General features: G+C 43.7%; 1 protein-coding gene across 9 annotated transcripts in view; it reads left to right on the top strand.

Moving 5' to 3' along the window:
* Positions 1 to 25,586, top strand: part of PASD1 (PAS domain containing repressor 1) — a 115,540-nt gene that overhangs the window by 78,309 nt on the left and 11,645 nt on the right. For 6 of the 9 annotated variants that reach the window (XM_069015414.1, XM_069015415.1, XM_069015419.1 and 3 more), the window contains exons 2-13: positions 6,207 to 6,298; positions 7,659 to 7,715; positions 9,044 to 9,198; positions 9,941 to 10,032; positions 11,850 to 11,939; positions 13,008 to 13,128; positions 14,277 to 14,390; positions 15,051 to 15,169; positions 15,969 to 16,051; positions 19,675 to 19,781; positions 22,485 to 22,632; positions 24,692 to 24,773. In XM_069015414.1, coding sequence (XP_068871515.1) covers positions 7,684 to 7,715; positions 9,044 to 9,198; positions 9,941 to 10,032; positions 11,850 to 11,939; positions 13,008 to 13,128; positions 14,277 to 14,390; positions 15,051 to 15,169; positions 15,969 to 16,051; positions 19,675 to 19,781; positions 22,485 to 22,632; positions 24,692 to 24,773 — 1,143 coding nt within the window. In that variant the 5' untranslated portion in view covers positions 6,207 to 6,298; positions 7,659 to 7,683. Of the gene's footprint in view, positions 1 to 6,206; positions 6,299 to 7,065; positions 7,276 to 7,574; positions 7,632 to 7,658; positions 7,716 to 9,043; positions 9,199 to 9,940; positions 10,033 to 11,849; positions 11,940 to 13,007; positions 13,129 to 14,276; positions 14,391 to 15,050; positions 15,170 to 15,968; positions 16,052 to 19,674; positions 19,782 to 22,484; positions 22,633 to 24,691; positions 24,774 to 25,586 lie in introns of those variants that run through there. The other 3 variants (XM_069015417.1, XM_069015422.1, XM_069015420.1) reach the window with 3 other exon arrangements.

Raw genomic sequence — 25,586 nt, 5'->3', positions numbered from 1 at the left:
AAAGCAAAAAATGTATTGTTTGAGGAAAAAAAGAGAACAGCTAAGGACATGAATGCTACTATTGCCTCTTTCAATGAACTGGTAGTTGCTGGGGGTATTCTCTTGGAAAAGCAGAGGAGAAGGTACTTAGTCTGATTAGATCACTGATTTTCTTTGCTGTCTAATGATTACATTTATTCTGTGCACAGGGAGAGTTCAAGGAATAAAAGTAGGCAGTTTACTGACACACAGACTTTATGTAGCTCTCTGCTTAGGATGAGTTTGACCCATAGTAAATAGAGGAGAAGAGGAATTACAAGAGGGATTTCAGGGTGATGCATCCAAACAGGCAGCTTTGACATGTTTGTCCTTGTACCTACCTTGTTGTCAAAACAAAATCCAAAACCGAGAAAGGACCCGATGACCTCATTCAGTGCCACCAATGCAGTTGCTGCGAGCTGTGTCCTCTTGGTGGGAGTAATGCACAGCACCTCCCAGGGAGTCTGGTGATCCCTGCTCCCTGCTCCTGCTGGTGAGCCCTGAAAGTGGAGCAGGAGGGGTCAGGGTGCCCAGCGCCAGCTTCGCAGGCAGTTCTGCAGAGATAACTGCCGACAGAGAAGAGTGATGGTTTCTTTTAAAAATGTCCCTTGCTGGTTGGCTCTGGTAATGTTAAAACTCTTCTGAATGAAACCCTGCAATAAGCCAGAATTTCAACACCAGGTTTATGATCAGATGGTGTTCAGATTTTTTAAGCTGGATAATCAATAGCTTTGGGAGGGATTTTTTTAGCTTGTTAAGTAACTGTTTTTGTTGCTGAAATTTATTGGGTTAACCTTCCCACACCCCCCACTCCTTTGTGATTTGCCAGAGAAGTGAATATGATAGGAAGGGGCCTGAGGCAGGAGTGAGGGAGCTCTGCTCACCTCCCTTCCCATGTACTCAGCAGCAATGGTTACTTAACTCCCAGCATCAGGAGGTGAGCGCTGCAGGAGTCATCCTGAATGTCACCACTGCTTTCCTGGGTAGAAATTGCTCTTGGTATTTTTTTGCAAATTGCTCTGAAGTAAAACGTGTTTATGCACTCACCCCCACACACATGCATTTACATCATTTGGATCAGCCAGAAAAAGAAACAGAGCTTTAAGAGCTGGAAGTTTTAGAGAACATTCTGTTCAAAAGACTTTTGTCCATTCACTTTCAATATTCCTGCCTTCTCTTTAGCTCTATGTACCTTTTTTGGAAGTAGTTCCATGAAAACACACAATCTCAACTGCTGCTGAAGGGATTGACTGTGAACAGCTACCTTTGCTCTCATCCTACATGAGGAAAAGCCATGTTATTGTTTGAGGATTATTTGGCTCTTTGTCTGAGTCAGGTATGGTAAAGAATTGTTTATAGGTTGGACATCATCATTTCATATTACAATATATATTTATTTACCTTTCCTATAGTAACTGAATGGCTATAAATGAATACAGGTATTCACCCAAGACTGCAGAAGAAGTATTATTTGCATATGCATTCTCATCCTACCCTGTTTGTGCCAAAAGTACAGTTTTGTATTTCTTAGGGTTGTGAATCAGCATTCTGCTGTTTGCCATGGTTTGGGAATTTTAAGGGGCCATTAGACAAATTGGTAGAATTAATTAGATGCATGCTCTTCTTGTTACAGAAACCCCAGAGACATTTTGAATAATATTCTACAGTGTTGTATCTTTCCCCTGCAAGGTTCAGCAATTTGCTAGAACAGAACAAACTTGGCTGGCTATTTTCTCCAGGATCTGACAAAAATCCTAGCGAACAAAATGTTCCAGTAATCATCTTTTCTTTTCAAGTATATGTTAGTTTTTAATCCTTTTCCACCTTTCTTTTTTTCAGAAGCACCGTATACTGGTTAAAAAAAAAAGAAAAAACACCAAAAAACCCCAACACACTACCATTGTTCCTGCCTGTATCTTTCATGTCACTTCTGTGCTGAATCACAGTGTTCCATTACAGACCTTTTTATGGTGTAATTGTTTTGTATAATCCATTTTCTTTGGACACCTCTTAGCTTCTGTCTGAAGCTGTTACTGCTATAATGAACGTAGTCATAAATCTGTCACAGGTAACAAGCTAAATTTAGAGCTCAATAAACCAGGGGAGAGTATGCTGTACATAAGTAAGTTCACTGAGATGCAACAGTTACAATAGTGGCACAAAAAGTCCACTTCTGGCAGGTTAACAAAGGGAAAACGCAGAACATTTGGTTCCCTCAGCCACTGACCACCATCACCCATGTTCTAGCAAACAAAGATGCTGTGTGAAAATATAGGTACAGTCATAGTACCTGCAAAGAGTTCCAGGGTGTGCTGTGCTGGACCACTTCCCTCAGCCACCCCACACTGTGGAGGTAGGGTGGTGTTTCTGTAAAGCTTGGAGCTGCACAGCTCTACCACTGACCTGAGGGAGATCCCAGTTCCTCCAAATAGGGTCTGAAACTGGGATTGGGAGCTGTCAGGCAGGACAGGACCCAGTGCTCCTGTAGCTGGACCAAGGTGTCATGGGAGCCAAAACCCATCAGATCCCCACCAGCATGATTCCTAAGGCAATGTGTCCCTAAAGAGAACCTGTCAGTCATGTGTGCCTCAGACCTGGGCCAGCCAAGTTCCCACAGTGAAATGGCTGGGTGATTGTTCAAACTGAGGTCATTGTACATTTTTTTCTCTTTTGAGAAAAGGAAAGTGAAGAACATGGAGAAGAAAAAGCAGCGGAAAGATGAAGGCAGGTAATATAAGAAACAGCAAGATGGGGGGAAGCCATGTTCAAAAGAGATCCAATTATCTGAATTGTGATCCAGTGGATGTTAAGCAAGGGGGATAAGTGAGGGAAGGGCAGGAAAGAGTGAAGAACAACAGAAGGCAAGGCATGGCAAGAAAAGGAGAGGGTGAAATACAGGCAGAAAAAATTAAACAAGCAGATCAAGTAACACAGATATGCAACTCCTTTGCTACACGTGGTTTAGTCTTTGCATTTCTGCATGGTGCCTTCACGCTGAGCTGTGACACAGCAGTGGTGAGGCTGTGCCCTGGGGGTGCTCTGGAGGGTGGGAGTGCCACAACCCTGCTGAGCTGCTGCTCCTGCCCACTCACTGTGCCACTGGGGCAAACATTTGTGTGACAGGAAGATGGCTGGGAGCACAGGGTGGGTGGCACAGCACCAGCGGCAGGGCCGGGACTGCAGGGCTGCTGGGCATCAGCAGAGGGGCTGATCCTTCCTGTGCTGAGCATCCATAGGGATTCAAACAGCCACACTGTTTGGTCTTTCGAATGCCATTTACATAAGTGTCTTACAGCTGAATCAGTAGCACTTTACTGAAGAGGTTAAATTCTGCCTTTCAAAAATGAAATCAGCTGGTTTGCTGCCAGCCACAGTCGTGCCCTCCTGTTGCCTCAAGAATAATGAAACACTGGCATACTGACATATAAATCATATTGCTGGAGAATGCATTATCTCTCTTATTTGTGATTGCATTGTGCCACAAAGTGCTGCATCTTGTAATTGAGGGCTCTCTGATGAATTCATTGCATGCAAGTCTGTGGAAATTATTAGCACAGCACATTTCCATAATTAAAATGTTTCCTACAGTATAGATTTGAAGACTCCCTAACTGCTGTGTGTTACTTTAATGCAAAATTCTAGGAAAATTTAAATACAAGCTGAACAAAGTTTTTATGCATAGAGAATGTTTTTCATTAGACCAGTTGTTATAGCTGGGAAAAGCAATCAAACCATCTGGGTTCAGGGACACTTTTAGGTGATGGATGAAAGCTTTATTCATTGCTGATCAAAGAAATGGGCAGCATCTCACATAGAAATATCTTTGCCTTGCCATCAGTGACATAACCAAATAATTAAAATTTAACCTATAATGAGATGTTCATAGGAGCTGTTGGTTTCAGGGCACAGGTCTGACTGTTCCATTAAGAATGATCCCAAGGTAGTGTCAATGTTTTGATGGTTTGTGTGGTGAACATTTTCTTTTGTCACAGGTTTGCAGTTTTAGATAGCTCCTGAAGTCAGATAGTTCTGCAAAACAGAAAATTTAAACAAATTCCCTCTGCCAGTATCTCTTCAGTAAAAAATGTGCCAGAATATAGCAGATAGCATGGAATAATGCTTTAACTATTAGTTGTTGTCTGCAAAGTCCATTTGTCTTGTTAAGGCTGTCATTTGGCTACATTACCCTTTCTGTAACCCTGGAAACAACTTCAAATACTGTGATATTTGAAAAGTCTAAAATATAACATGCCCTTAAAACACTCTGAGTGGTTTCTGAGGCTCCCTGTACAAAGGAAGAAAAAAATAATTTCCCTTTACAGAGGGCATTAAGCAGTGATGGATGTGCATTGCTTCATGAGAAAGCTGATCCTCACCTGTTGTAGGTGGGATGAGAAATGAGACCGACAAGTCTCCTCTTTACCTGCCCAGAGAGTTCAGGAATCCCTCTCTCAAAGTGTTACAGAAGGGGATTTTCAGGAGGCAATAAATAAATTTTGATCCCTCTGGTTAATACAGTTAAGGTCAAAGAGATTCTATCTGGGGCTATTTAAAATGCTCTTAACCTGCAGACATACTGCTGTCAGTAGTGCTAAGTGCCTTATCTGGCTGAGGAGTGTATACAACCCTTATGAAACTATTCTTAAGTATTCTGGTTACTATATTTAGCTCTGTCTCATAACAAGACAAAAAGCACTTAGCTAAATGTAGGCCTGAAGTGCTTAATCCGGTTAAGATTATTTTGTCCTTAGTTGTCTTCTACTAAGACTTTTTCTAGCTCACCATCCTGCTGCATCATGCAAAAAGCTGCTCTGTGTGGTTGGGCCTGTGAATTCTTTTATGGCCATTTATTCTGTGAGCTCCTTGAAGTCTGGTGTTGGCTGAGGGCATTGCTCATATTCATTAGGAAACCCCATCCTTCTGCTTCTGGCAGCTCACATCAGCTGTACTGCAGCAGTGATAGCTCCTCCTGGAGACTGGAGAATCCAAGCTTCGTTTCCCAGTTTAGACTCAGTGAGCATTAGCTGGATTGTTGACTCTCTTGGTGACCAAACAAATTCCCTCAACTTGCTGCTATTCCAGCTGGCTGGGAGGCCAACCATGCTAAGGAGGCAGAAAACCCCCCAGGCTTCCTGGGAGCTTTCAGTTGTCAGACAACCTGTGCACAAAGTTTCCATAAAATACAGTTTCTATAAAACAATGCTTTGCACTCCAAGCTCAGGAAGAATCCTTTTCTTTAGCTGAATTTTTGCATGCTTAAGTCCTCATGCAAAGAACGTTCCCTGAAAAATTGTGATAGATCTTCCTGTGTATCCACAAGCACTTCTTATAATTTAACCCATTGCTTTAAAACTAATTTTCTTTATACCTAAGTGTCTCTGAACTCATCCCAAGTCACCAAGACTTCTGTAGGGGTCATTCTTCTAGAGAAGAAACAACTGTGTGATTTTGATAGAACAGCACTGAGGGATGAGCAGCAGTGATAAGTGCCTCGGCTCAGTAGGGTGACAAATAAGATCACATGCTCCTTTTGAACCAGGATAAAAGTATGTCACTTGGCCAGGGTACAACTGGTGTGAGAACAGAGACAGAGCAGATCCACTGAGTTTAAGTTTGCTATGCAGGTGTTGTTTCCAGTTGCAGCATCACTGAGGGTGTCAGGAGTTACATGACATTTTCCCTAGATTTTGTGTGTCCCATCAGTACCAAATCTTAAGGGGAGGCCTTAAGTCCATCCACAGGTGGGTGGTTGTGGCTTGTGCTGATTTTTGCTGATCATGTTTGTCTTGAAGGAGGTTTTGGTGGCAAGATGTGATAGATGAGGTACAGGTCCTACTTCTGGTTTCACAGCACACCAGGTAAACTGTCATACTTTGGAAGAACTCCAGTGGCTCCAAGCCAGCAGGGCCATTCCACCACCCTGCTGGGTCATGTGGCTTTTTGGACATGAGAGGTCACACTGGCCTTCCCAGGCTTTTTCTGTGGCAGTGGGTGGTGCCCACAGAGCAAGGAGCCCGAGAACTTGGTCCAGCTCCCATTGCTGGAGGCTTTGCTGAGCTTTCATCAGTCACACTTGGGCATGTTTCTAATTCGTGGCAGTAGACTTTTCTCAGTTTGAAGTGATTGCTGCTGTCTAGGCTAAGTCTTGCCTGCAACTGTGTTTTAACTGGACTTGCTTTTCCTTCCAGGATTAATTTTTCTCCGTCTCTATTTACATGGTGATAAGAAGTGCTAATCCCACTCTGTCAGTCTGGACTGATGAATCTGAGGAATAGAACAGGTAATTTCTAATTTGGCTTGTAGCTTTTGGTGACTCAGGCAGTGAGAACCACTCCCTCTCTATGCAGTGCATTCATAACAAAAGAATTCATACAGTTTCTTCTGCCCAGGTCATATGCAGGGAGGGAGATCCTTGCCCTGGAGCAGGGAAGAAAGGATAAAATTTTCTAGCTGTTGCTGTGAGCAGCATCTTCGACTTCCTGACAGTTGTGGGTGGTTCTATTTTGCATTACTTTCATAGCTACCAAGTTGTTTGAGCTTGGAGTAGTCTCAAAACAGAGAAAATCTTTTGGATGTACCTATTGAAAAATGCCCCCTGAGTTCTGGGCAGCATGGGAGGGTTTTGCAGGGAAAGTGCTCACTGGAGATGGGGGGCAGATTGGTGCTGATGGTGGAGACAGGTGCAATTTCCTCTTTGGAGGTGTCTGAAGGGGTGCAATCCAGCAGAGCTGACCTGGGCAATGTGGCGTGGAGTGACAGCAGCTGCCTCACCTGCACCTCCCTCACTCTCTGTCCCTCAAACTCAGCCCATCTGAGTCACAGAAAGCAAGTCACCTAACCCTTGTGTTGAATTTTCCATCCTTTAATGGGGCTCGGGAGTAGTGTGTCCTTACTGAGAGTTGTTGCCAACTGTTCTCCTTCCCTGGTTAGTGCCAGGTGAGGATGTTTTAAATTGAAGCCTTGGGTGTGAATCCCAGGACACAGCTCAGATGATGTGGGAGAACTCCACCAGTGCTGCAGGGTGCTTTGGATGAACCTGTCTATCATACCATCTCTTAGATACCCTGATAATATCCTGCTGTTGCCTAATACTAATCCTTTAGGGGATTAGCACAGTTTCTTTCTTTCTCCTATGTCCTTCCACTGGAAAAGAAATCCCAGATGTGTTTCAAGCAGTGCAGTGCTTGAAATCAACCAGCAGCCTATCTGATTTCCTGAAACAGGACCAGCTGTGGTGCTGCCTGGTGCAGACACCAGGTCAGATCTCTCTCTTTTTTGCTCTCCCATTTGCCAGGAAGATGCTGATTCCTGTGCAGAGATGGGTGCTTCAGCAGGATTCCCTATCCTGGCTCAGGGGGCAGTGCCAAAGGCGGGCTGAGGGGCTGCTGGCTTTCAGATCTTTCCCTTTAAAGTCCTGTTGTTGTAGCTGGATGTTTGGGCCTGTAGCAGTGGTCTCACTTCTCATGCCTCAGTAGCTGACTGAACAGACAAGGAAGGACATACCAAGAGTGGAATTTGGGAAGGGGAAGATTGAAACATCCAGGAGGTCTTTAAGTACAAACCACTACGCTCCATGTTTGGATATTCTTAGCAAGATCAGGGAATGTGTCTCAGTAAGTACTTCTGTCTTTTCCTTGCAGAGCCCTGTGTTGTGTAAACGAACTGATGGATGAAGATGAGAAGGACAGGGCAAAGAGGTAGGACAGGATGCGCTCCTGGAGGAGAATTGTAAACGCTGTGTTTTCCAGTGCTTGACAAAGAACTTGACCCCACTGATGTCAGAGGCAAAGCTCCCACACAGTTTACAGACTGTGTATAGCTGAGCACATGCAGCATAATTTAAGTCACCATTTTTGGGTTTCTCACAGAGTTTGGCCACCCCTACAATGGGTTGTCTGGCTGAGTGGTCGTTAAATTACATTGCTGTGCTGTCAGGATCTCGTGCTATCCCATGGCTATTTAGTATCTTGAAGCAGGACTCCTGACCTGTGTTTTTATTGGCATCAAGCAGTACTGCCTGCCTGGGGTAGAGTTCCTGCTTTAGCACAGGTCTGTGTTAGTCTCCTGTCAGAGAAGCACTTGGCTCAGTTCTATTTAGTCATTGCACACGAGTGCCAAAACAGAGATGGCTGTGAACGTGAATGCTGGATCTGAGACCATCCAAATGCCAACCTGAATATGAATGGAAATGCTTTCTGCATACCACCCTCAGTCTAGGTCACAGGAAGTTGTGTCATCATGAATACACTTGAAAAGCAAATTAATTACTACTGGAAGAGGTCGTATGAAAAGAGCGTTATCTCAGATATGAGCATTGGAAAGAACACTTTGTAAGAAACTGGATGGATTTGCTTTCTCCTTTATTGTTTTTAATGGAGGGAAAACCCTAATAAAACATTTTTAATTTGTATCAATGTGAAGTGAAAACTAGTCTGTAGTTCTGCAGCCAGACTCTTAACATTCCCAGTTTCAGATCACAGCAGTAGATTTTCAAGACCACATACAAGATTTTATTCTGCAGTTCAGTTGACTCTGCAGTTTGTCTCTTGATAAGCTCCTTTTGCAAGTTCAGATCAGAGAAATCCTTCACATTTTGACGTTCCTACCTGTGTGTACTAACTGAACAAAAGTTGATAAAATTAAGTGAGCAAAACATGAACATACATGAACATACTTTTCTCTTAGTGGAGGAATTTCTCCTATAACACCTTCACTATCACTGCCTTTGAAACAGTGGGAACTGCTGCCAAAATGTATGTAAGGATATGGCCTTTTTCAAATGAACCCAGACATACTTGTTCCCTCCAGGTGTTCCTTGTGGCTGGTGAGTTCAGTCTTGCTACAAGGCTCTAAGCACCAGCAAAATCCCTGTGTGCAAGCCCAATTTTAAACAAATTAACATTCCCAGCAGAGTTTAAATTCTTGTATTTAAAGTGTTTTGCTGGGGCAGGGTAGTTTACCTCACCCTGGTTTGAGCTGTAGGTCCTTCATTCTGCTTAGTGGCGTTTATGTTTCTGTCACTCAGGGCATCACGCAACAAATCTGAGAAGAAGAGGAGAGACCAGTTCAATGTCCTCATTAAAGAGCTTTGCACGATGCTGCAGGGCCATGGCCACCCTCTCAAGATGGACAAGTCTACAATACTGCAGAGGACCATCGACTTCCTACAGAAACAGAAAGGTACTGGAGGGTGCTGGTTCTGCATCTGCCCAGCAGCCATTTTCCACTCAAAAAATGAAAACTGTCTTTCCCAAGCGTCTCAGACACCCACAGAGGACACGAGCCTAAGTGAGGGGCAGGATAAGGCACAGCAGGTGGCCTCAGGAAATGGGCTGGAGCTGAATACATTGCTGACCAGTTAAACATAGCTTTGGAAAGATGCTGTATGCTTTTTACTGTGAAGACATCATTTCCCTCACTGGCCTCTGCATCCCCTGGCCTGCATTGTGCACTCTCAAACAGAACAAGAGGAGGGCAGAACTGAGGAACAGCACCCATTACAGAAGTCAGGAGAGAGGATTCTATGCCATCTTCCCAGGTCTCTTGGATTAGGAGATGACTGTCAGCCTGTCCTGCTCCCTGGGCACGCACAAGAACCTTTCTGAAACAGCCTGAGAATTGCATTCCTGAGAATTTGCTCACAGGGATGCTCTACTACACTAAAATTAGCCCATTGACCATAACTTTTTAATGTTATTTTTAGGCCACCTAAAATGTCTCAATTTCCATTTCTTGATTTCTAATGCATTTGTATCATGATGGCATGGAAAACGACTGTTGCATGCAAGAAGACTTTGTGTGAAGAATGATCTGAGGATGACTCCTCTAAAAGCCTCTTTAAAGAAATCTAGTGTTACTTGAAAATGAAAAAAAAATGCAAGTAGCATGAGTCATGTTGCTTTTTTGATATTTTCTCTTTAAGAAATCACAGCACAGACAGAAGCCTGTGAGATTAGACAAGACTGGAAGCCTTCATTTCTTAGCAACGAGGAGTTCACCCAGTTGATGTTAGAGGTAAGAAGGAATGAAATATATTAGGGAGAAATAATCAGTTCAGTGGAGTAGTTCAGGGATATACAGTTCCTTTTCCCCTGTAGGTCCCAATGTTAATGATTTCTACTCTGATGGCACATGCAATACAAACCTGACAGAGACCAATGTTGTACTAAATGCTTTGCAGACACAGAATTGAAAATGTGATTGCTTCTCCTTAAAGATAAATGGCTTTTCCTTTAGGAATGAAGACTGATTTGGCCTGGTGAGAGAGGAAAAAGAGAATTTCCTTTCTCAGAAGAGCTGCTAGAGCTGGCAGTTTTAAGAAAAACTTGAAAGGACCTGAAAAAAGAGAGCAGCTCTCTTCCTCCCCCATCCCATTAGCCAGGCAGCATCGCCTGTGCTGCCTCTGCAGCTGCTGGCTGTGTGCTGCTGTCCTCGTGATGGGAGTGCTGCCTCTTTTGCTTGAATTGCCTTTAAGTACATGCAGGAAAACATCTCTGATACTCCCACCTCTAAAATGCTTTGCTGGTCTAGAAACACCCCTCAGGCCTATGTTTCTCCCCTCTTAAGGATGTGGCTCTGGGTTTGTGCTGCATGCTCCTCTTGCAGGGACATCTCCTACCCTACGTGGGCAGCTGCTGCTCTTTGCCCCACCAAAATAAGGGTGTATGCTGGGCTGAGCTGGGAGGTGCTGCTGTGTCTTAGTTATTCCTTTTCATCAGGATGTCATGACTCACCTCTCTGGAAAAGTCTGTTCATTCTTTCTGGGAATCTCTCTCACCGAACAAGCTAGCTTGTTCCAGCTGAATCAAAACAAATTCCCCCCTAAGACTGGAAGTGGTGGAGGAGAGCAAGCCCTTTAATAAGTGATGGTTTGCTGGACTCTGGTAGGCCATTAAACAGTTTGCTTAAAATCAGTGGGTTTTTTCCAGAGACAATTCATTTTGAGCAAAGGCAGAGTGTGGCAGTGAGGTGGGGGAGATGGTGAATGCTGCATCTTTGGCTCCCTGGAGCTAAGCTGCAGAGCAGCCTCATAGTGTCTTTAGAAGAGCTGGCTTTGTGCACAGTGCTGACCAGCTATTAAACCTCCCAGATCTTGATGTTAGAGAAGAATAAGGACAGACACTGGGTAAATGGTACAAGGAGATGTTATAAAGAACAGGGAGAACACAACACCCAAGGAGAAAAGCACAGGCAGTGACTTAAAAGGGACAGAGAGTTTTGACTCTGGGACAGAAACCACAGTGAATAAGAAAGGGGAAACAGAACAAGCCTTAAAATTGTTTTGTCACTAGCCTTACAAATCAGTGCTTTAAGCAAAATAAATGAGAGTTTAGATCTTCTTCATATTGTCCATAAATTGCTAAAAATACATAATAGTATCATTTTTCTGTCCCTGCTTATCCATCCATCCATCCATCCACAATGCTGAGTTTGCCATGATGATATCTAACATCTCCTGACTTTGTTAACTGTGGTGTAATTCAGAACACATAACGAAATGACTGAAGTCACCAGGATTGTGTGGGTGTTGAAATTATAAGCATCACTGTCTCGCTTCATGTTAAATAAATACTCGCTGGGTGAAAAATACAAGTCAATTTAATAATAATGACAATGAAAAAATAAGAATATAAAAAGAATGTTGAATTAGACAGCATGTGTAATTTTTATTTTTCCACATTGAACTGTCATTTCTATGATTAATTTCTGCTAGGTTTAAGCTGTTAGAAGCATCATTAAAGAATCAATTAGTCTAAAATATTTTAAGTTTTTCCCTTGCATAATTCTGGTTTGGTTTTTTTTCTTTTTTTTTTCCTGTCTATTATCATTAGGCACTAGATGGCTTTCTCATTGCTCTTACCACTGATGGGATTATTATTTATGTATCTGATAGTGTTTCATCTCTGCTAGGACACTTACCGGTAAGTTCTGACCACGCAAAACACTGAAGGCTCATTCCCCTCCTTAATGCAAATCAGCCAGTGCAGGGCTGGGGATTGGTTTTGTCCAACCAAAGAGGCAACTGACTGACTGTGGGTGGGAGGTCAACCAATGAACTCTTGTCAAGTTCCTGTGAATAACAGATTCTCTCCCAGGGTCTATGAGTTAGCTTTAAAAAACCCCAACTACGCAAAATCACTGTACTCATAGCTCATCATTTGGCTGTACATCTAAAGCTCTGGGAGGTGTTTGTCCCACCAGGTTAATGGAAAATCTTATGGTTGTGAAATCCATGCCAAAGCTGTTCTTAGATAATGTAAACATTATTTCAGAACTGAATCTATGCTCTTCTAATGACATTGGGTTTTTCTACTTTGAGCCCATTGCCTTTAGTAACAAATGTGTGGCCTCAGGGTTTTCTGGGAGAACTTCTAGAAACCACTTAGTTGTCAGGTGCAGAAATTTCAGCTTGGCTCCTCAAAAACATTTTTCTCTTTATCTGGTGCCAAGCATGAAGCACCAAGGATGCCCTATATGAGGGGAAATTTGAGCACACAGTTACCTGAATGTCCTGGTGTGCAAAGAACAAATACCTGACATTTTGGTAGAACCCCTTTAGTCAGAATGTGTGGGTTGATGAGCACTGAATCACTTGCAGGTCAAGCTGATTTTGCCAGATGTTCAGCCTAGAAGACAAACAGAGGATGTGGGGAGGAGCTCTCCCTCTTCTGTGTCATGCTTTCAAAGAAAAATGCTTCACTTCTCATCATGTTATATTCCTGTGGTACCAGGGTTTCTTCTCCAGCCTATGTCTGAACGGAAGGGCAACCTCTGGGACTCATTCAACCTTTTGCAAATAGATAGTAATCCTGGGGTAAAATAGCCTAAGGGTTATATTCTGCCCTAGATCCATCTGCAGATTGACTGGGCTTCCTTGTCTTAGGCATCCGTGCCAGACGGGCAGCGTCTGTGCTCTGGTTAGGGATGAAAAGGCATGTGGTTGTGTCAGGCTGTACTGCTGAACATGACAAAGCATTCTTTTGTATCAGTCAGATTTGGTGGACCAAAATATATTAAACTTTCTGCCTGAGCGGGAGCAGAGTGAAGTGTACAAGCTCCTTTCTCCACATGTGCTCATGACAGATCCTGTTGCAGCTGATTTTCTAAATGGTAAGTTCTGCTCTTGTCTGTTGGTCAGGGAAGTTTGCCAAAGGTAAACAGCTCCCAGGAGAGTCTGCACAGAGCTCTCCAGCTATTTAATGCTCTTGCCTGCCACTACTGTTCTGCTGCATTTGTGGGTTTAGTGCATCACAGTTCTAATGTTCCTATGTGCTCCCAGTACTTGCTCTTTGATTAGGATAGTGTTTGTTTTACCATCTGCTCTTCCCCCATGGAGTTGCCCTAAGGAGATGCTTTTCCCCAGGTGGGATGCTAGACTAAGCCTGAAAAGGGAATGAGGGCTTAGGGGAACAAAAATTTGGAGAAATCCCAAACAGTTTTGGCAGAGCCATTATTCCTTAGGAAGCTTGCATGTCTCAGGACACAAGAGAAGCCCTAACATAACTTAAGCACCAGCCTTCCTATCGGAACACTCCATCTGGATCTGTACTGCTGGCTGCTGTCCCACCCCCAGAAGGTCCCTTTCCCTCAGAAAATCTCCCCAGGACCAGAGCAGGCAGGAGCATCTTCCCATCACCTGCATTTCACCAAACCTGTGCTGGGCCCCCACCCCTTTCCTGGTGGGTTTGGCAAGGGCACCAAGCAGCACTGGGCTCCCCTCCCTGCTGCCCCATGAGCATCAGTGGGAGCTGAGCAGCCTGATGATGCTCTGCCCTGGGGGTGGTTTCCCTCTGGCTGAAGGCCTTGTGGTCTAATCCATAGAGTTCAGACTTGGGGCAGAAAACTGGATTAGAGCTTGGCACGGTGCCCTTCACTGTTAATGGCTTAGGATGAGTTCAGTGCGCTTGGGGTCTGGGTCCTTCTGAGCAGTGCCAGAACAGGATACTGCAGTGCCATGTAACTGTTTTGCATGAAATCCTGCATCCATGAAGTCAATGCTGCTGGCCAGTATAGCCAGGGTTTCACACCCAGCTTACTGGGGTGACTGTAAAGACAAGAAAATACGTTTCCTTAAGCAGAAACAGCTGATAATTGCTCCTAGCAGTTAAATATTTACTTTTGGGTATCAGAAGCATCCCAGCAGGGTGTGCCCAGATACCACCACAGCAGGGTTGGTAGATAAATTAAATATGTGAGCGACCTAAGGTGCAGACTTCTAATACCATTGTCTGTGTCTCCCTCTCTTTCTCTCATTTCAGCGGAAAAACAAATAGAGTTTTGTTGCCATTTAGCAAGAGGCAGCTTAGATCCAAATGAACCCCTGATGTATGAATATGTGAAATTTGTAGTGGATTTTAAATATTTTACTCATGGTAAGTTACTGTTTCGGCCTACCTTTGCCTCTCCACCTCTCTCCTTTAAATTGTGTTGATCTGTAGCATCCTAAAGGCTCTGCTTCTGCTGAAAATGCCCTGTAATTGTCAGAGATGGAATGAGCTGTGCATACATTGGATATATTTTTCATACAAAAGTGGTGGGGAAGCTGTTGATCAGAAGAGTGCGCTCTCCTTCTTGCTGTGCCTAAAGCTGATACCATACTGAAAATACCTCTGTTTGACCCACTGCCTATTGTAAAGCTGCCTACTTATTCAAATAGCCAGTAAAATATGGTATTCTATTTCACTTGTGGCAGTGAAATGACACTTTACAGAGATTAAGTAGTTTGAGGTGCCTGTAAGATCCCAAATCTTGCAAATGTTGGCCTGGAGAAAGGCAAGGAAACTGCAGCTGCACACTGAGCTGCTCAGAGCTGTCTTACAAAGCTCCCCTGCAAACCAGGGATAGGTGGTTACAGCTGTGTAACTTGGAGCCTAAAGGGTCATGCTTTAAATAACATCAGCGTGGATCAGCGTGGCATCACCCCGTGGGTAGGAGGAGTTTGTTGCTTGGGTTTCATCAGTCACCGTACCTGTCTTGACATGAAAAGAGAGCTCTCCTTCCTCTTCTTAAATAAATTGTCTGGTTGTTTCTAGTGCCTACACCCTCCTGTAATGGCTTTGAGTCAGCTATTGCACGAGCTTTCAGGTCAGCCACGGAGGAGCAGATTTGCCTGGTAGCGACTGTTCGTCTTGTCACACCGCAGTTCTTAAAGGTGAGCTCTGTGCCGCCTCTGCCCTGGGGCGCGGGAGCGGCCGCGGGCGCTTCGGGAGCGGGGTCTGCGGCACGGGCTGCTTGTGCACGGGGTTAGGAGAGCAGAGAGGACACCGCTGTGGCTGGGAGTGGGAGATGACACAAGTGTGTATTTGGGAAAGGTAAGGTATAAAGCAGGAGCTGCTTTTGAGAAGAGCTGGTTTTGTGATGGGATGTCTCGGAGGGGGCAGCCTGGGAAGCTCCAGGACAAGGGGACCAGGTACTCCACTTGGGAATTTGCAGCCTTCAAAGACATACATCCACCACTCCTTTGTGCAAGGAAGCCATCTGCATCTTGAAACACATGGAAAACGTGTGTCATGGGCTCTTCCTGCTGGTCTGTAAATGTCCTGTGGCACTGTGCACTGATGACAGGGATGACAACTCCAGGTGCTGCTTGCCCAAGAGGGCATTAGCCAGCTTAGTTAGAGGCTGGACCTGGAGCTGTCATCCATATTCGAATACCAGTATTTGCAAAAAGCTGTGGAATTTTGCCTAAAGAGTGCAAGATGAGACCCTAAGACTATTTATCCTAGCTCTGAAATTCAGCTCAAGGTAAACTATTCAGCCATTTTTCATCAGTTCATTCATCTATAAAACAAGTCTGACACATTCCTTAGAGGAAAATAAGTCAAGTGCTTTTAAAGCACTGTATTTTCCTATGGTTTGTTATATCAACAAAGTGGATCCTAGGTTTTGATAGTGGACTCCTTTTGTTATTTCATGGAATTAAATGTCTGAATGTGCCCACTGTTTTGCAGGAGCTCTGCAACATTGAAGAGCCATGTGAAGAATTTACATCGAGGCATAGTTTAGAATGGAAGTTTTTATTCTTGGACCACAGGTAAGAGATTTGGGTTTAGTCACTGAAGAATAAATAAACTGTAGTTTAAAAATAGAAAACTTTCTGTACCTCTCGCCTGAGATCCCAAATGGAATAGTTCTAATTATATGCAACGTAGTAAGTAGCAATACTCTGAACTTAGCTATTAGGCATCCTTAAGTGCTTCACTATTTTCCATATTTTAGGCAAGTAAGAAACCATGGAAAATGTCTAGAAAAATGTCTGATCTTCTGACCAAGATAATAAGCCATTGAAAGTGAGCAGTGTGGGTCCCAATATGTTCCCCATATTGGTTTAGCTCCTCTGTTTTACAACTACAGCTTCTAGGAATCCTGCTAAATATTCTGCTGTGTCAACAAACTTTTGATTTTTCATCTTGAGAAATTATAGAATTTCTAAAAATAAAATAAAAACCAGTGGATTTTATTATTTAATTGCAGATTAGTTTTTGACAATGCAATATGGTGGACTAGAATTCAGCTTGGTGAATGAAACAGACTGGAACCACTTTATTAAGCTGCTTAATTTAGGATTCATTTTCTTCAAAAGAAGCTGGAGGGTTTTATTCACTCTTACTTCTCTGGATTTGACATATGTGCACACTGAACAATAAGCACATTGAAAAATCCTACCCATTCCATTATCCCTTCCCTTATGAGCTGTGCAAAGGTAGTCATTACTAAAAACAGAAGACCAGTAAATAAGGCTCTAAGGAAAAAAAAACACTGGTGAGGGAAAATATCTAAATATCATCTGCACATTTAGAGCAAGAAAGAGAGAGAGCAAATACAAATGAATAATAACTTCCATTTATATAGAACACAAGGTGTGTGCCTCACACCTTGAAGCATGGAGGAGCTGACCCAGTGACAGCCCTACAGCTGATTATGCATGGTTTGGGACAGTTGGATAATTATTCATTCAGATGAGATCTTGCTGGAGTGGCTTTGTTAGACTTTAATTGGCCTGTCTGATAATGCACATTTTCAGAATCAGCTGATTAATGTTAAGATGTGTAAAAGAGCCCTAAGCCCCTCACTTCACTGATGAAGTGAGCTGCTTTTCTACAGGGCTGTGTCCCAGCAGCTCCTGTGAAAAAGGTGAGTAGGAGCTACTTTGAAACTTGTCAAAGAGTCTTTTGGTGAATCTGGTTATGACTCAGAGAGGAATCTCTGTGCTGGGTGCTTGCAGACACTCCAGTCCCACTGATATCCCCAGCGAGGAAACCATTGTTACTGAGAGGAAATTAAGATGATGCAGATGCTGAGGCAGAGTTTGTGACAACCCCAGATGCAAGCAGTGAGCTCAGACCCAAGAATAAGCAGATCATGGGAATTGTCTCATTTAATCTGATTCCAAGCTCTCTCCAGTACAGTCTGCAGGACACTGGGAAATGTTGCTGTTTCTTGCTGATTTGCATCACCGCAGGCTGCCTGGCACTTAGGTGTGCCATCAACAGGGGCAGAGGGTACCCAGCAGGAGCTGGAATCAGGACCTTTGCTATCATGATTGCAACTTAAATCAGAGTAAAGACAGATGCAATAAAAGCATTCCATAGATCTGAATAAATATGAGAAAAATAGGAAAAGTCTGTATTCTGGGTCTATATGTAAATGTGTGTAGAGAAAGAAAAACCTGTCAACTTTGATAATGATCTGTTTCTCTTCTGCACTGTGGTACTGTTCTTATTTTCCCTTCATTTATTAAAAGACTGCACCCAAAAGGCTCTCTAAAGACTGTGCCTTCCCATTTGCACAGCAAGTTGCAGGTCTCAGGGCTGGAACTTAAGCTAACAAGACACTTTTAAATTGCTCCACAAGGCACCTCCTTGTCAAATGACAGATGAGGAGCATTTTGTGGCTGCTTTCTTATATAAAGAGCTCTGCTGATATTCAGGAAAGCATAATACTTTCCTGATCAGCTTAAATGTTTATCTGATGTGCATCTGAAAGACATTATTGTCTTGAATATAAGCATGTCATTAAAAATAGGAGAAACAGTGATGCATTCGGCTGAAGAGACAACAAGGAAGGACACTTTGATAAATACACATATTATTATCATTAACAGAAATCTGGGTCACATGAGGAAAAGGAACAGAGTGCTCTAGGAAAAGTTACTTGAATAAATAAAGCTGTATTGTGGCAGAGACCACTGTGTGCTCAGCACAGTCTGATTCCACTGTGGAGTGGAGGCCTGGCTCTCCCAGCTAACCCCTTGTGCTGGGACTCAGGAGCTCCTGCTCACACCTTGCTCCTCCTGGGGCTGCTGTTGAGCAGATCCCTAGATGCTCCTTCTCCCCCCATTTCCCATTTGGTGCCAGACTGCCTGCAGCTGTGGGGAAGAGGGAGGTTACAGACCTTACAGACCTGCCTGGGCTCTCTGTGGCTGAATAACTGATGCCCACTGTGTCTCCCAAGAGGACAAATGTGGAGCTCAGCCAAGAGAGAACTCCACACAACCAAGAAACTCAGAGCTGATCCATCCAAACCCACAGGTACTACACTGAAATAACTTTTTGTTCATAGTCCTGGCCACTTTATGGCCTTCTTCCTTAAGAGCAGTCAGCATACCAGGAGCAGGGCAGCAGGAGAGGCAGCTTTGATGGGCACCATCCACTTCAGCCTGCCCCATTTTGAGTTATTTACTATTTTGCCCTGTTTCTGAGAAACACACTGAACTTGGCAGGTGAACCTCACACTACCAGCACATCCTGCAGCCCGAACAAACAGGTGGAGCCACATTAGCACAGGTTCTGCCTCACTGAGTGCTTGAGTTGGTGCAGACAGGACTGTACCTGAGTGCTGGAGGATGGAGAGTGATAGGGAGGAGAGAAAAAAACAGTGGTTTTCTCCTCACATGTCAGTGGTTTCATAATCATAAGCTATCAGGCTCTGGTGAAGGCTGCATTAGGACACCTGCAAAAAAAAAAATCTCTTATTTTGCCTAGAAAAATGAAAATCTAGAATTGATAGCAAAATAGTGAGGTAAGTCATTGCAATGTGCCTATCTAAATACCTCATCAATTCCTTCTCTACCAGGCAAAACAAAACCAGCCCTAAATCAGCCCCATGCCTATTGCTATCTGTACTATCAGCACAGAAAGTTTTGTTGGCTCTAGTTTCCCAAGGTTTTCCAGGGGAGCAATTACTTCTTCCCAAGCTGGTCCTGACACACACTGCAGCTTCCCACTTACTCTCCCTTCCACAGTTACTACCCAGGTGACGTTTACATCCAGCCTACTGGATAATTTTACTCCAGCTCCAAGTTGTTATGTGCGGGATCAGCCATAGCGTTTCTCAAGCTGTGTCTCCCAAGCATCCTTAATGAATTGAGTCACTCACATACGTACATGCCTTTCTCTACACCCACATAATGAATAGGCTGTCAAAGAGTAAACACACACCTTTTCATTTTCTCAGTTTTTACCTCTCCCTTGCTGTGGGTTTTTTTTTTTTGTTTGTTTGTATATGAAAATACATCACTGCCTGTGTGAAAATCCACTCCAGATTTCCCTGCCAAGTGAACGAACAAGGTATTTGTTGCTGGTATCACAGTTTATCTGCCAGGATGTCAAAGCATCAAGTTTTGTGCTCACTCCCTGCTCTTTGCTTCCTTTCTAGGGCTCCACCTATTATAGGATATTTACCCTTTGAGGTTTTGGGAACATCAGGGTATGATTACTACCATGCAGATGACCTGGAGCTTCTTGCTAGGTGCCATGAACACTGTAAGTTGCCCTCCCTCTGCAATGTGTCTGTCTCTCATCTCATTTGTCACTGGTGCAAAACCTTTTGCTGTCATCACAAAAGGCTTCATCTTCAGGGGCACGAGGGAACTCTCTCTTCCCATGACAGACTGTCACAGCTGACACTTACCTGGGAGGTTGAAACCTGCAGAATTCACTCAAATCAGAAACTGTTTGTGCAGGTTTCCTAAATTGGCAGATACCTTGTTTGAGCACAGGTTGTCTCAGAGTGAAATGAGATTAAAAGATTGGGAGTTAGAACTTCCCCCCTCTGTCCTGCAAGTTTTCTTGATTCATCACAGTTCATGGGGTCTTGCCATTCCCCTGGGCTCCAGAGTCAGCCAGGAGGCTCAGCTGACCAAAACACCTTCTGAGCATATCATTTGGATCACCTGCCTGTGCAATTAGATGTTGTGAACCTCACTCACTCATTAGTAAAATGCTTCTGGAGATCCAGTATTATTTTAAATACAAAACTACTGAACGCAATTTCCCTGTGGGTGAAGATTGCTCATGTTTGGTCGACCTGAAAGGAAAACAACAAAGCAGAAGGGTCAAGTTCAGGCTGATGTGTGAACACCACAGAAGGTCCATGAAGTTCATTTTCATGCAAGGAGAAGTGGTGTGACCTGTGGGAGCCAGAATAGAAGGAGCACTCACGTGAGTTCCACAGCAGTGCAGCTCAATGCTGGAGAACCATGTCCTACTGAGGGCTGGAGCCAGTGTGAGAAGGGCAGAGGATGTCTGCAGATGTGGTCTACTCTTAATCAGTGTACAGTTCCTAGCAGGTGTGAGATGTTTTATCCCCAAGACCCAGATTTTTCCATTTTATTGGGTGCATTTCAGACTGAGATACTGAGCCAGAGTTACATGTGTCCTGCGGTGGTTTTGCATTGCCAAGCACTGCAATGAAAAATAACTACATACTTTGTAAAATGCATCTAGGTAATCGGGTATTTTGCTAAGAAATATTACTTACAGGTTTCCTGTTGGGGACAGTGTCTGTCTCTCTGCTATCTCCACTTGAAAGGAGAGTGTTTTGTCAAAAGCAAATGAGGACACCCCAGAGAGTGGAGCAAGTGGGATTCTGTAATTGCTCTGAGATGCAGAGCAGCATGATGCTAGGACCAAGAAACTCTACCAAGAAGCCCCACAGCTCACTGGAGACAACCCATCTCTGAGCTGCAAACCACCCCCATCTCTACCACAAACCCTGTACCACTTACACAAATGAGGAGCTGAGGGACCTAGAAGGGAATGGGGGAGAATACTTCTCTGCATGTCAAGTTTCCCTGCTCCACTTCCCTGCTGGCTGCTCTGCCCTGTCCAGGCAGAGCCACTGGTACAGCCCCTGCCAGGGAAGTGGGTTGCCTGGCTGAGCACATGGAGGAAGCTGTGACAGGGGGGACACACAAGTTGTGTCAAGTGCAACAAAAGCATAGATGGGAATATTAATAGAGGATTTTAAATGTTCTCAAGTACAGTACTTCTTAGTGCTGTTTGCTTAAAAGAATTCAGATACAAGTGAGATACTTAACGAGACAGTGGCCTTTTGATAATTCATGTGCAGTTTGGTATGGACACAAACTGTATTGAGAGTGAGTCAGGTCATTCAGCAGAGAATAAATTTGATGATTTATATTCTACATCTCTATCAGCCATGCATTCCTCTTACCTATTAGAAGAATATTTGCACAACACACCTGTAGGGAAGGATCTTTTTACTGCACAGGGAAGCAAAGTAAAGTGCTGGCAAAGTGGCTTGGAGAAGTTGTTTCGGGACATTTCTGCCAGGACTATGAGCTGAGGGATCCCCAGCACGTTAGGTTAGCCAGAAAATCTCTGCTAAGTGCTTCATCTAAAGCCCATCGCTGTTAATGGGATTGCTAAAGAAGTCAGTCCTGATATTTTAACAAAGTAGAAGTGTGCAGGTGAGTAAAAGACCACTTGGGTTAGTGTGGCTTGCTGAGTTCCTGTTAGTCACACTGACACTCTGGGCAGGCATCTTGTGTCACTACTGTCAAGTGAAATGGGTTTGTTTAAACCACATTTGTATTTTACTTTGCATTAATTGTGGGTATTTTAAGTGAGCATGTTTCATTTTGTATTCCCTGCAGTCTGGAACAATTAATGTGGTTATTTAACTTAGTTCCCCTCATTATTTTCCAGTTGTATTACAGAACCTGAGATTTTTCTGGATGTAGCCTGATAATACATACCAGGCTGGCATTGGCCAGGTCTTGGAGAAAACTCTCAGTTAAATTGTTAAAACTCCACTGTCTTGTTTTGTGCCATTATTAGGAGTCTTACGTCACACCTTCAGTCTTTGAAATGCATTCTCACGTACTTATGAAAAGCAAATAATTTGTTTGATTAATGTTATTTATGCTTATTTCAGGGAAGCCCATGAGTAAGTTATAAGAATGTAGCTAGTTATATGTTTATATACCAGTTATAAGAGCAATCTCAAAATAACAAACAGCACTCTGGAAAGTCAGCAGGAATGACCCTACACAAAAGCCGAGTACCTGGTTGTGTATCATCTGTCTTCTTTATAAAGCTCAAGAGCCACTTTAGCACTGCCCTAGTCTGGGAGAAGGGTGTGGGACTGAATTGTTTTTCCAATCACCTTTGCACCATGAAATCCCTGTTTGCTATAAATGGCTTTCTCTTTTTATTAAACAGTGATGCAGTTTGGAAAAGGAAAGTCCTGTTACTATCGGTTCCTGACCAAAGGGCAGCAGTGGATATGGCTGCAGACCCACTACTACATCACCTACCACCAGTGGAACTCCAAGCCCGAGTTCATTGTTTGCACTCACCTGGTAGTTAGGTAGGAGCAAGCACCAAACTCTTCACAGTGTATGTTATGTCTCAGTGTTGAGCCATTGCTTCTTCTAGTTCTGCTGCATGTTAACCAAATACCTGCTGTGCCTACTGACGCACAAAAATGATATGTAATTCCATGAAACTGTTCCAACAGGGAATATGTGTTTTATTTACCTGTTTACTTTTGTTTTGTTTTGTTTTTCGGCAACTGGGGCAATAGCTTGGAAGTCACCTCTGGCCAAATCTATCAGTGTGTTACATTCCCCTTTTGTCCCTAGTGATGACATGGCCACAGAAAGAATTAAAGCTGTTGGGAATCAGACAGCTTTCTGGGCATGAATGAGATCACATAACTCCTACGAAACCTTTTGATCAGAGCTTTAAATATTTATGACTTATTAAGCTGCTGGCTTGCTGGCCTTATTCCTCACCCAAATCCAGCCCTGGATCCCCCCCTAGTGGGAAGCTGCTTGTGCTGAGCTGCAGCTCATGCTGGAAGGCAGTGCATGTGTGGGATGCTCTGTGAATGCACCTTCTGGAGGGGGATCTGCTGGATCACCACTGCCATCTGAAAAAAGACTGTGTTAAGAGTAAGAATGTGTTTTCTGAAGGGCTTGGAAAAATAGTGACTCACTGTTATTAACTGCTCTATTAACTTGAGTAAACTTACTGCTCACTGTGTATTTCTTTACTGTCAGGAATCAATTTCTTTCTGGTCCCCTCTTTTTCTGTCAAACATCTGGAAGAGCAAACACTAGTAAATGTGAAATACATGGATCTGTTGGAGTGAGTCAGAGGAGGGCCACAAAGATGCTCATAGGGCTGGAGCACCTCTCCTGTGAAGACAGGAAGAGCGAGCTGGGGTTGTTCAGCCTGGAGAAGAGAGGGCTCCAAGGAGATCTTAGAGCCTCTTCCAGTGCCTAAGGGAACTCCAAGAGAGCTGGAGAAGGACTTTGAACAAGGACGTGGAGTGGTAGAACAAAGGGGAATAGCTTCAAACTGTCAGAGATAGGTTTAGATTAGATCTTAGATAGAAATTCTTCACCATGAGGCTTGTAAGGCACTGGAGGCCCTGAGAAGCTGTGGCTGCCCCATCCCTGGAAGTGTTCAAGGCCAGGTTGGCTGGGGCCCTGAACAACCTGGTCTAGTGAAAGGTGTTCTTCCCACAGTAGAGGGGTTGGAACCAGATAATTTTTAAGGTCCCTTTCAACCCAAATTCTATTGATTCTGAATCTATAATCTGTGATATAAATTGCATATGAAATGTTAACATAAGCAAATGTTACACAGAGAGGTTGCTCCTCAGTTGTCTTGCTTCTGCCATCCTTCAGGGAATTCAGCTTCACTTTAAGGTCTGAACTTATTGTGCATTGACTTGTTTCTTCTTTCTGGTTCCAGTGCCTCTTAAACCTAATAATGTAGCCCTAAATAGATTTTGAAGTTCAATTCTGTCTCAGATAGTTAAGGTTTAAAATACGTTACTGAAGTACACAAGTTAAAATGTTGTTTCAGGAAAATTCATTGCCACGATTATATAAGTGAGGTCAGTTCAGCAACTTCTCTTGCCTCCCACAAAGGCTGCAGCTCATTAATATTTCATCACCCTAAAGTCTGGCACCTCTCAGTGCCCATGATCCATGAGCACTCAGAGAGTCTTTGAAACATCCTCTCCAGTTTATCCAAGTGGTGAATCATGTGGCATTTGTAACTGTAAATATTTTATTATTTAAGAGGGGAAAAAGTAAGGAAAGAAAATATACTCTTTTAGGGGCTCATTATAGGTATTCCTGCACTTCACATTGCACCTAGGTTTTTATTTGGATCTTCCACTGGAGTGCAGGGTGTTAGCTCTGATGCATGCACAGCTGTGTGCACCCTCAGAAGGAGGGACCTGACCTTGTCCTGCCCAAGGCACTGGCGTAGGGATCACTAAGCTACCATGCAAAAAAATGATTCTTGTTCATCATCACCAGATTAGAAAATGAATGTACACTTGTTATGGCAGTTTACCTGCACAGGAACTGCAGAATAATTTTGGGGGTTTTTTGTTTTGGTTTTTTTAGTTATGCAGAAGTTCGGGCTGAGAGAAGGCGAGATCTTGGCCTCGAAGAGTCATCAATTGAACTGGCATCCTCTTCTCTAAAGGTACCATGTTCCTTCCCAGTTGAATGAGAAGATGTTTAAACCAAACTGAGTAATATCTTACCAATCTTAGGAACATATCTGTTCTTTCTTCTCCATTTTCTTTATTCCCATCTCATTCCAAGCCTTCACCTGGGTCAGGACTCAAGCATCCCCTGAGAAGCTTTCCTCTGCATGGCTCCAAATTGCCCATGTTGGATGAGGCTGGATGAGCTTTGAACAGCCTGATCTCGTGGTGGATGTCCCTGCTCACGGCAGAGGGATTGGACCTAGATGATCTTTAACTCCCAGTATTATCTGATACCCCAATAACTGCAAATTCAGCAGTTGCATTGCTCTGTTCTGCTCCTTGTAATCTGTCTGAGACTGTGACGCAAAAAACAGGTTAAACCACCTTGTCTCAGAAGCAGAGCTGGAGCTGGAGGCCAGACTGCTGTACCTATCACCCTCAGTAAGGCATAGAGGACCCAAGAGAAGGGCAGTACCATAGGGTACCTGTTTTGCTTGTGCCAGCTCGTCACTGATAGTCACATGAGGATGGGAAGTGAAGGGAAAACACTTACCTAGATTTCAGCTCTGTTGCTGGATCACACAAAGTGTAGGATTGTGACCAGAGCAATAACTTCCATGGCTTGAGTCAGTCTGGCATCACCACACGTCAGCCCAAGTAACAAGGTCATTTTAACTTTTTAAGTTTTTTCTCTTGGTAGTTTACAAATAAGACCAGAAATCAAAGGAATTTCAAGGGGATTATTGTGTAGTTGTCATTCCATCAGCCTCACTGCTGTTCAGACATTATTTTATGGGAGCTCAGGC

Source organism: Aphelocoma coerulescens, chromosome 4A (genome assembly GCF_041296385.1).
Source record: "Aphelocoma coerulescens isolate FSJ_1873_10779 chromosome 4A, UR_Acoe_1.0, whole genome shotgun sequence".
Lineage (NCBI taxonomy): Eukaryota > Metazoa > Chordata > Aves > Passeriformes > Corvidae > Aphelocoma > Aphelocoma coerulescens.
Note: the sequence above shows the minus strand (reverse complement) of the source record. Positions and strands in the feature narration are given on the sequence as shown.